The sequence below is a fragment of the Bombus pyrosoma genome, linkage group LG3 (assembly GCF_014825855.1).
Source record: "Bombus pyrosoma isolate SC7728 linkage group LG3, ASM1482585v1, whole genome shotgun sequence".
NCBI classification, from domain to species: Eukaryota; Metazoa; Arthropoda; class Insecta; order Hymenoptera; family Apidae; genus Bombus; species Bombus pyrosoma.
In genome coordinates, this window is record NC_057772.1 from 698,603 (window position 1) to 710,850 (window position 12,248).

The window sequence follows — 12,248 nt, forward strand, 5'->3', positions numbered from 1 at the left end:
GCATCATCGCGACGGAAAGTCATTCTTTCGTGTGATCTCATTGACGAGAAAGAATAACGTCTTTACGATCAGTGAACATTTCACGTTTGTTAACCAAGAGTCGGACTTAGAGTTTGTGAGAACATACATCTGTTATCCCGTTGACCGCGGATTCGTTATCGAACCTAGGATCATTGTCATTAGCGTCTCGAGTATCTGACTACCACGGTTACTTGTCGATATCTGTAACAATCATACTTGCTCTAGTCAATATCTTCTCTATTGTATAACGACAACGTTTAATCGCAACGAAGGTTTCTTTCACGCCCTTAACCCCAACTCTAATCATAACGCTTCTCCGACATATATATATATCGGTACATTCGATCTATATAATTTCCAAAATTTCTGTAAACTATTTTGCTACTTAATCTCTGGAATTTTCCATTCCACTCGTATCCAACAGAATTGCACGATTTATCGAATATCGATACATCGAGCTACGAAGAAACTGCGGCTGCTGCGACATGTCCGATGACGACTGTGAACCTGGCGCTGAGGAAGCGGTCGCTTATGTCCACCGGGAACAATGCGGAGCAGCATCGCACGCAAGCGTGTGTTCACGTATATCCGACGTAAATCGTGTTTGGTCATCCTTCGCCCATAAATAATTCCAGCCAGGGGACAATAGGTCGAACAGCTGAAAACGGCCTAAAAAGCAGCCCCGAGGCGGTTCTCGCGCGTTGCCGCGCCGGTGACACGACAGACCGAACAAGTACTCGCGTGATGGCTTTCCGATAGAGTCTGCGCTGACGCGTGCAGAAAGATCGACGATGCAGCTTGTACGTGTGCAGGGTGTCGCTTGTAAAAATAACCGATGCGAAAAGTCGAGAGGACGAATACAAAGAAGGGGGAGTGATGAAATTTGCAACCTCGTAGCGGGACGCCAGACTCTGAACGTCAAAGTATCGGACTATGAGCAGCGACTGATTCGATCTTCTTGCAGTAATTTAATTAAACGATTCTAGTTAAATTTCATTCTAGGCTAATTTGGTGTATCCAAGATGTTTTACGTATACCTAAAGATTAATTGGTGTAATTGATTTCTAGGTTCTTAGTTAAAAGCGTTTGCTGAAATGAAATTTTAAGATTTCGATGGCGCTAAATATTCTAAAGTGGAAGATTCTATGAACTCAAAAGCGATTTATTGTTTCGTTCTGTCAGCTTTTGTCGGAAAAATGTTCGATCCAGTAAATCTGATGTCTTTTGCGGGCGCTGATCGATTTCATCATCGCTTTATCAATTTTTATCGTTAACGAAGAATTTCTAATTACATTAAATCGATACTCTTGTGTGCTAACTTTGTATTTATAATTTAAAATTTATAATAATACCGTATAGTACAATATATTTAAAACACTTTACGATCATTTATTTAGAAACGGCACCCCTTTGATATAGAAATAGCTTCTGTACAAAAGTTAATCGTTAGCATAGTTAATGAAATTGCGATCACCATTCGAAACGCTGTTCTTGACGTCAAGCATCGCAAGAAAGTCGCGACAAACCGTACCGAAAATTATTCTTTGATTTAACCGTGAACGGATATTTCGTCGAACACATCGTCGCAACATTGTTAAGATTTAATAAGGTTTCACGGTGGACAACACAAAACGCTTGGAACCGCATAAAAGAAGGATCGAGTGCACGTTTCGTCGATCGTTAGTAATGAGCGTAGACTTTGCAAGCAGGATAGTCACTATATGATAAAGCGATAAATTAAACGTACCAACCCCATACGTCTCGTCCTGTCCTTTTTTCAACGCGTTAACAGTCGTTGTGGGGTTAATGGCGTATGAATCCCATGAATCGCAGCCCCGGTTAGCAGTCGATTTCAATAGAAACTAGTCCAGTCGGTGGGCTGTCATCGTTGTTCTTTTTTCCGACTGCGCGTATCGGATCAAACGGCGAACCGGCGCGGCACGGCGCGTCTTTTCGACATGATATTCTATCAGGTGCGGTTATCGTTTTAATCGATAATAGTCTATTCCTTCATTTTTTTTTCATTAAGCAAAAACGACTGTAACTCGTCCGCGGCTTTGTTCTCGGATCAAAAGACGAAGTAATTAATTCTCCGTAGCAACATTCCGGCATGAATAACGGTAATCGGTGAAAGAATGCAGACCGAAAACAGAAAACTGAAAGCCAACATGTCGTTTGTGTGTTGTTTTGACTTCAGAGCAAATCTTCGATCGTGAAAGATAACGAGTCGCGTTGTTACATGCGTTCAAGCAACAAATTGTGTTTTGTATGGTCGACGATGTGCATAGGTACCTGAAAGGCTTGAAAATTTCGTCTATAACATTCGTAATTAAAAGTGACGTAAATACTTAAAAAAGTATATGTACGTAACAAATTTGAGAGATTGTACGCGAAACCGTTTTCGAAGGCGATTCGCGACACACTCTCAATCGACGGAGAAACAGGAAAATGAAAATTTGTTAACAAATTTTCTTCCTTCTGTTATCGTTTTTAGTTCGCCCTAACATCGTGTATTTTAAGCTAACGAAGCTACTCGTACGAACTTGAATATCAAATTTATGTTCCTCGCCTTATTCATCTTGAATAATATATTTTTCAGAATGAAACGTCCAAACGAAATATTTCGTTTTAAATCCACTTAACTGAAACTTGAAATAACCCTCGAATAATATCCCGAGTGATATAAGTTTTCCAGAACTTCGCGCAAGTCGGACCTTTATTTCGGAATTTCCTCGTTTCATTAATCTTCCAAACCACGGAGTTTGCGGGGAATAGCGTAAAATTTCCTCGAATCTCGTCGGGGTGATCTATTTAAAAGAAATTCTGCGGGCGGCTAAAGCGTTTCTCCTCTGGTGCATTGTCCCCTGAAGAACTCCCTTGTCTAATGGAGACACAGGGAGGAAGAGAGACAGATAGATTCTTGGACGTGCGCCAAACGTTCCGCGGAATGTGGAAGGAAAACCTTGCCGGGGGATTTTGGGATTCCGCGAACCGAGTTTAGCGCGTTTCGAATAATTTCCAGCTGACGGCAGCTGGAACAGGAGATGAGTAGGTTATATATAATAGCGAACGTAGTTTATCGCTCCTTTTATCATCGGTATTCATCTTCATCTTTAAAATTTCTTTGGAACACGACATTGGGATGTGATTTGACTCGAATAAACGTTAACTGATAATCGGAATTCGGATGAATTTGAAAACAACACGCGTCTATGTTTAGAAAGAAAATAACTTTTATCCGTCCTCTTTCCGTCAAACTATTATGTAGAGAATTTTGTTATGAGTTTTCAACGTGTCGCGAATACGCGTAACGCAGATTTCTCTAGACCCTCTAAAGAGCTTAACTTGATTGGAAATTTATTTCCAAATAAATAGATTTACACGTCCCGAAAGAAGGCAAATTCCTTTTTAATTTCTACAAGAGGACGCGGTATTCGAACATAATTCGTGAGAGAAAGCAAAGGAGCGATATTTCGATATAGCCAGATATCCTAGGATTTCAACGACAAGACTGTGTCTACGGAGGTAGAAATCGCGGGAATATCTCAAGTATTGTATAATCGCGAGTCCGCGCTTATCGAACAGTGTCGAGCGAAACAGATCGGTAGATTCGAGGTCTGATCGCAGATGAGTGCAGATTCAATAGCGTGGTTTTAAAGGTCTGTCGTTATCAGCACGGGCAATCGTGGTTCTAACACCCGGCAACCACTTATCTCGGCCATAGTTGGCTGTATAACAAAGTCGACCACACGAAGATGATGATGATGATAAAGCACCGATGCTGGGACCGCTCGTTAATTCGCGGCACGATATCACCGAAATTAGTCGAAATGTATCCAATCCATCGTCGCAAACGCGATGGTAATAATCCCGGCGAAAGAAATATGGCACGACGAAAGAATCGGGACTTTGGAATGGATTTTGGAACGGAAGCTACGACTGACAAAACGAAATATTCTGACGAAGGAAGAGGAAAACAACTTTCAACGTTTCTAGCTCTACATTCGGTCTATCGTAAAGCATCGGTAAATAACGAAAAGACTGGCAACTTTTTCTCTCGTTCTATTTTGTTGCGTGTGCAGCTTAAGGATAGTGTCGGGAGTGAACGCGAGGCTCGTAAATTCGCGACCGCTTCTTGTCACGGTCAGCCAGAGAGTTTTGCATCGCGATCTTATCGGAGTGTGCACGGATTGTACGGTATCGTCGATGTGGAGGCGCGTCTATGCATTGTGACGCGGTCAACAGAGACCTGCTTTATCGGTCGAGACTAAACAACGTTGACGTACAAAATCTCGTCTCTAAAATCTTTAAACTGTAAGATAGTCCGATTAAAAATTATCCAAAATAGAAAAAGTCTAATCTCTTGTTCGGAGATTGAATTCCCAGTCGATCGAGGTACTGTTCGTAATCGTCCGTCGATTATAACGAGGGAAACCTTAATTGCAGATTCGTCGTACGCATGACGTCTGTAACGGCTTAATGGCACGTCGGTTCTCGTAGAATTTGAATGGCTGGCATTCTGTCTCGTTGGGTGGTCCGTTGAATCGGATCGTTTATGAATGATTTAACGAGAGTTGGGTCTCTCCAACCGAAAATCCAATCGGCATCGGTAGCCTCTAACGCGCCATTACGTCATACGACGGAATGCAAGAGGTCGACCTTGCGAACCACACAATCGTGCATTGTGAACCGTTGAATAGTCCGCGATTCTATCGCGAGGTTTCGAGTTCTTAGCGCAGTTGACGATCGCCGTTGGAAATTAAACTGATTCCCGACAGAAATTTTCACTGTTTTACTTCCAATTGCTTGCCGCGTGTATTTACTCGCGCGTAATACTCGTAATTGTTGCACGTTTTGCTACTGGAGGAACATTGGTATGCTTGAACGACAGTAACGTGAGTAACAAAAGATTCCAGTGGATTTACGCAGCCAACCTTGTTAGTGTTTACCCTTCTATGCAACTCCGCTTCTATAATATTACCAATTGAAATAACGAAATAACGTAGTTTTGAAGTTTTACGCCTGAGATCTTCTCGACATTCTTGTGAAATGTTTCATCGTCGCTGAGTATACAGATACAGATATACAAATTCTTTTCCTTTTTCACGACACCATTTTCGAAAGGAATTCTTTTACGTTTCATATTTTATTAGGTTTCAGAGATAATAATCTATAGCGTATTTAATTACCCACTTTAGTAGAAACGAAGATCTAATCGCAACCATTAACAGCATTTCCAACCCTAATCCTCCATCAACTTGGCCCGCTGTGCTAATATATCGCTTTCCAAACGGAGAACTGCCAAACGGATCCGTGTAAATACATAGGATACACAGTGCGCAACCCCTAACAATGACCAACTAGGTCGAAAAAGGTCACTCGTTTGAACGACCAACAATAAAATATATCAATTAGCCGGCAGCCGTTTCGGTTTCGTCAAAAATCTCCGATTGTTCCTGCGCCGAACCCGCCCCGTCAATAGAACGGAATGCCGACAATCGCACCCTTTCTCGGCCCATTATTTCATAGTCCGCGTTTCTAAACGGAAACGCGATCGATCGATCCGCCGCGTCGGTCGATGCAAGTGCGATCACGATCGACGGCGATCAAACACGAGAGGGTTTCGCGTGTCGGATCATTAATAATGGAAGGATTCGCGTCACGCGGTTTCATCGTTAACGAAACGCTCACGATTTCGGAACGTGGGGTGCGCGCCGTTTCTTTCGCTCTCGTTTCGTTTCAATTCCAATTGATCTTTGGCTGGTCGGGGCCAGCTTTGTGCACCGCCTCCGTTCGCTGTTGCTCCAGCCGCGGCACAAAAGATGCGTTTTCGCGCTGCACGGCGCCGCGTGCAGCTGCAGCCCCAGCTCTCGTGCATCTATCGCGGGGGAAAAGGGTTCGCGAGAGAACCGGTGCCCTTTCTGTCGGCAATGGCCAATTAGCTATTCGCGTACGAGTCGCGACACAATGTGTTTTCGAGCTGTACGCGAGCTCGCTCGTTTGCTCTTTCCGACGAAACTTTTACGGACTTTGAATTACAGAATGCTGTATTCACAACGGTCGTGAAATTCACAATTTCGCCGTCTATACTTTGTCGAACGTTTTCGAAAGTATTGAAAATAGCGGAAGCAAAGAAGCTCGTTACGATGCCTAGCGAATATAAATTTACGTAACGCTAATTTCTCTTGCAATTATCTTCCTTTTTAATCGCTGTTTCCACTTTACGTCTAAATCGAACACAACGTCCGTGCAACTATTCCCTTCCGAGCCGCAAATTTTACCAGGAAACATTCCGCTCGTCTCTCGCGTTTCTTCTCCGAGAAATTGCCTCCCTTTTGTACGCCATTTCTTTGTCGAATACCATTGAATTTGTGTCACAGACACAGGTCGCTGGCAAAAGAAGCGTTCATTCGATCGACGACACGCGCGTCGTCTTTTTCCACTCGTGTTTCTTGGTAGACGACTGGTCGAAGGACCAGTTTCCTTCCCTCTTACAACTGGATTTTCAACGACACGACCACCAGTGTTTTTTTTTTTTTTTCACCGAAAGCTGTTGTCACGCGATTTTCACAAAAGCGGCACAGCTGTCGGTCACGCCTGTTTCGATTTTAATTAAATTCGAGCGAAATGAAAAGCTGCCTTGCTATACTCCTAATAGTCAGCCTCGCTTCCTGTGTTTAGCCAGCATACAGTTAGAGTTTTAGAACGGTAGGTTCCCCTTAAAATTGCTAGCATCTTCGGCTACCATTTTACGTATGGCTATTGTGTAGTAGTACGCATCCTCGAGAAAGTAACGATAAATTCCTGCTCTTCAAACGCTGTATCCCTTTTTTCTATATCTGTTTTTGTCTTTCTTTGAACGTTGTTCGTCGTACAGATCGAGCGAAGCTTTTATCCGTATCGGGAAACATCCTGGTGGGAATTACGACGTGTCACAGGTTTACAACTCGATGAAACGGCGAAATTCGCGCGCAATCGTGGCGTAGAATCTGGCGGTTGCATTTTGCAATCAACATAATGGAGGAACGACGAAGCCGCGAGATACAAGATTATTAACGTCGCGGTTGCTTCGATCGTCAGACGGTAAATTAACTTGGGCATCGCTTAAAAAACCGTCATTGGTCAGAACACGCGATAAATGTCGAAAATGCGGATTTAACGGATCGTAAACGCATCGGCTGTGTTTTATTTTATACGCTGATGTGCTGTACCAAAGGAAGAATCGAATGCCAGTCTATGCGGGCATTAAACGTCATTGGATATATGCTATTACGACCGATATATATGAAACGATGCTACGATGGAAGTCTTCTTTATCCTTTATCCCTTATCCTTTATCCTTTGACAAGTATGAACAAGCTTGCCGGTACGTAATTGGAAAAGAGGAATTATTAACGTCTTATTCGTGAAGAAGCGTGTACCGATTATTTCTGTCCAATAACTATTGAAATTATCGTCAAAATGTATATAGTGTGCAAAATCAAATATCCGAATGTTGATTCGAACTTTAATACTTTTTAACACGTTGACTGCCAGACGAATTTTCCATGGTTTGCCCAAGGCGCCGACGTGAACTTTTCGTTATGCAATGCATATTATGTTGAAATATTATTTGCAGCAAATAAAATGAGTTATAAAATCATGCTTGAAGCATTTTTCGTGGCGAGGGCCACCGGTGACCCCCACGGCGTTGTAGACAATTATTACGATTGTCCTTTTTTCAAACAATCGTGCTATGTACTTTTAATATTTGCTGCGTCGCCGGTCACCGATGACCCCCATGGCAGTCAACGTGTTAAGGAAAAGTCGAATCAAACGAAAGCGACAAACGAGACAAAACGCGATTAATTACGATCCGTTGGACGCGTGAACGCAAATCGGAATCGCATCTGGATCACGTCGAATCTAATAAACGATAAATGAAATTGAGCGAGCGGTAAACGGACCCCTGCTAACGGATCGTTAACTGCAAGAAACGCACGAATCTCGTTGTCCCGGACCAGCAACGAATAAGAAAGGGCCCGTAACTGGAGGCTCTCGAGCCAGGAAGAGCGTTTAAACCGCTAACCATAAACAGAGAGAGAAAAGTCCGAGCACCGAAGGCTCTCGCGGGAACGTTAATTACAGGGCAGCTTTCGTTTCTTCTCTCCCTTGGTCGATTTCCGTTGACAGAAACGTGTGCGAGCAAGAGGGACGAAAGACGAATTGTAGTACTCCAAGTACCGTTCGAGTTCACGCTGAGTAGTTAGTTGGGATTAAATGGAAAGAATCGTGCCAAAGTATACAACGAGAGTTGGTAGAGTGACTTTTAAATTAATCACGCGGTAGAAAGTGGAACTCAGTTTGAAACGTTTAAACCTCGACGCTTATTGTTTGGTTCGCGTTTTAGAGTTGAACGCTCGCTCGAGTGGATTTAACGATGGATGTGTGGCCGTTTACGAGACTATTTTGGGAATCGCAAGCGAATAGAGCGATTAACCGTAAATCGACGCTCCGAAAGAGGCTTTCAAGCGAAGTTTAATTTTCTCGATTTTTAATAAATAAAAAGTGAAACTCATGAGTCAAATATTTGTAGAATCTACCGATCGATAGTATCGTAGAATTATAGGTTAAATCGTTATCGTAAGTTTATCTCGTAGAAGATTGATAACGATGACGATCGTAAAGAAGTAATTACGATACTGTTTTCTAGATGAAAAATAGAACGTTCCAGACATTTCCGACATTTCCGTAAACTCATTCAGAATTCTTTATCGTTTCTATCGCCCGCGTTTGATCGCCAACTATTTTTACAGACGGTACGAGAAGACATAAGAACAGGTATTACGCCGCAAGCACTAGCCGGTAACAATCGATTCCTCTGTTCACGAATTCCTAGACAGAACGCGGTACTCGCACACATCGCCTCGGTCATTGTAAGCGTTTCCATCGCGTTTTCGATGGAACGCCACCATTATAGGGATCCCGTGAATGGCCCCACGACCGCACAATGGCCTGTTGTCGTTCTTGAAATTACGAGGTTCCAGCATTGCTCCGACTATGCCGTGACCGAGTTCCAAGTATGCGAACGAGCAGCCGGTTCCGAAACGGAAGTTCCTCTTTTAATCGCGCCCACGAATCTCCGCATTCCCTTCCTTGATCAGAAATAATGCTATTTCGAAGCCTCTGAAGCTGCTTCCGGATACGGAGAATCTTTTACAAGTGCGATTTACAAGATCAGGCGATTAGCGGATAATGGGATGTTTGTGCGAAAAAATGTCCAACTTGATCCTTCCCCTAGTCTGTTGCGAAAAGCGTAGATGGAGAGGCGTAGACTTGATTTTTAAGAAACGTAAGAATCGTTTGAGAATATTTTGGTTAAATAAGAGCAAAGGTGGAGTTTACTCGATTAGGTGATACTCTTTTAAATGGAAGAACAAACGAAAAAGATTTAATCGTATTGACGTCGGTTGAACCATTCGTACGAAAACTCAAAGATGCCATTTGCTGGTAGGGAGGAAAACCGAGGGAAATGCGATTATTCGCTCAATAGCATTTCGATTTTCGCATGGAATACGAAACGAGATACGATAATTAACGCGACCGTTTGGCCCCGTTCGCACCGGAAACGGCTGAATTACCCTGTTGCTAAATCACAAATGTTGCTGTGTGTTTCAGACACGTCCTACGAGAAGGCCTGTCGAAGGGGTAGCGCTCCGGCCACCCCTGTCCTCGGAGCTCGACCCTTGGACGTCACCCCCAACAGAATCGTCGTAAGTAGACCTCATTGCTCCCCTTTAAGTCCCTGTAATTTCGATTCACTGTAATTTCCGATCTTTCATAATGCAACAAGCACACCTCCGTACCTTTTGTTCGCTTCCAACGATAACGAAATAACGGTGCTCTTTTTTTTTAAACTGTTATTACATTTTTTGACTGTTATTACTTTCGTTATGATTTAATTTTAATTTTAATTTTAATTTTAATTTTAATTTCAATATCGATCGTAGAACGAAAATATAACGAGTAACGAATTTATTACGAGTTTGCAAGCGTTTTTCATGCACATTTGCATTTTTTTTTTTTTTTTTGATAGAATATAAATTACCCGATAATAAACGAAATAATACTGTATTTTCGCGTTCGCGAGATATCACGTCAACGGGAGTCGTAAATTCTCGCTACGATTATAATAATCGACACCACGATTATTCGTGGATTATCGTGGTCGACGATTCGATCGATCCCCTGATTTCAGTTAAGATAATAGGGGTGGTTGGTTTGATACAACAACGCGGTAACAGAATCTAAAATATGTATATTTCGAACAATTTACTATACAGTATGAACACAGAGAATTCAATGGTTACAGAACGTGAGCCAGAAGATCAACTGTCTGTTTGCTCTCATGTAATCACGGAGGAAAGTTCCGTTGTATTGTTTTGTATCAGAAGATAGAGGGTAACTATCCCCGTTGCTTGTGCGTGACGTAATTTCTGGAAGAACCCGGCTTTTCCGTTATGCAGATACTCGATTCTTCAGTGATCCTTGAGAGCGTATAATAAGCTTAAGGACTAAGCTAAAGGTCGTAAGAACCAGCTATAAACCCTAACATTGACAGAATTAAACATAATGTTAAAGACAAAACTAAAAGCTTAGGTTTATGGTGAGTCCTTAGGTCTATTGACGTTGGAATTACGGTATGTGGGGCCTTAACGGCCAGTCCCAGGGTGACGTCACACGGCCCATTTGGCGCGACGTGACAAATACCGAGTAACGAAAAGTTGGGAATTCTTCTGGAAAAGGTGAAACGATGTTTATTCCGTGAAAAAATATGAGATATTCCAACAAAGATCTATCTTTGCACGTAACAGCATAACTATGCGAATTTCATCCTAAACAATTTCGTTTATTCGCGCGATCAATCCCGAAGAATTTTCACTTGGCCGATAGAAAGCACGTTAATTGGCGAAATATCTCGGAGTAATTATTTTATCGTGACGAGGTTGCCGGCTCGTGATCGTAATTAACGCTAAGTCTCTCTCGTTCGAGAACCGAAGAAGATCTCGTCGTAAATCCTTATCGCGACAAGTACCTATTTTCAGCGAATCTGTCAGCGCCGCGCCAAAATGCATTAGACTTACAGATTAGATCTGACTCCCGATCGGGGCAACTCCTTTCTGTGAAAAGAGCTTTTCGCGTATCTTGAAAGGGGATGCTTTGAAAAGATTTTCGATCATCGAACGTGCGATTTCTGTCATCTGAAAAGCTTTTAATTCGGCCTTTTAATTCACACGTATAAACATAGTTTCCATGGTTGCCGATGAAAATCGTGAAATAATTTTTGCATTCTTTAAAAATTAATTTTTGTAGGTTGCACGATTTAAGAACAATAAAAACTGATTCGCGAAACGATGTTCATCGTAGTCGCATAAATGGCTTTTTATTTACGATTGTTTAATCGTTCGTTCCTAAGGGAAGGAGGACACAGATTCCTAGGAGATACTTTTATTGATCATAATCGTCTTCAACAAAGATCTTAGACGTTTATCGTAAAATTCTCTTGCGTATTTCGAAAGATCTCTCAGATCTCTAAAGACGAATCGTTCGAGACGATTCTTTTGTCGCGACTTATACTCGGTGCTTCCGGTTAAAATTGCGCTCATCGTGTCCCCCCCCCCCCCGAAGCATTTCGTTTTCAAAGCACGAAAACTGAGACTCGAGTTTTCCAATCACGTATCTTCGATCTTTCGAATCTCTCGATACATCAAGTCGTTCAGTTGGAGTACCGTACACTTTTCTTTTTATCGTTACAAACAAGTTGCTTCGAACATCACGTTCATTGTGTTGCTCTCTCGTTCCTCGGATTCCGTCTAGATCGATCACACACACACACACGCGCGCGCGTATTAGAAATATTTAACAAAAATCCTTGATTCCATTAGAATATCTATATAAATAAACTCGACACACGATTAAAACGAACACGATTACTTTTGATTAGGAATTCAACTTAACGATACAATATGTAGGCAAACCGAACTTTCCTTGAAATTTCATCGATCGATGAACTCAATCGTTCGATAACATCGCGTTCCATCGACATGGTAACATTTCATCGTGGCACACGTCTCGGTAATTTCGTCCCTCGTTTCTCCGTAGACGAGGCCACTCTTTCTCCGCGTCACCTTTGCCCTTCGCTTCAATTTCGTTGCGTAAACCGACACGCTGCCTCGTCGAGATGGTGG

The 12,248-nt window shown here is 42.4% G+C and overlaps 1 protein-coding gene across 20 annotated transcripts in view; it reads left to right on the forward strand.

The window, feature by feature from the left end:
* The window catches only part of LOC122565716 (ras GTPase-activating protein raskol), a 259,030-nt gene that overhangs the window by 223,871 nt on the left and 22,911 nt on the right, over positions 1-12,248 (forward strand). For all 20 annotated transcript variants that reach the window (XM_043721976.1, XM_043721977.1, XM_043721982.1 and 17 more), the window contains one exon: positions 9,679-9,773. In XM_043721976.1, coding sequence (XP_043577911.1) covers positions 9,679-9,773 — 95 coding nt within the window. The remainder of the gene's footprint in view (positions 1-9,678; positions 9,774-12,248) is intronic.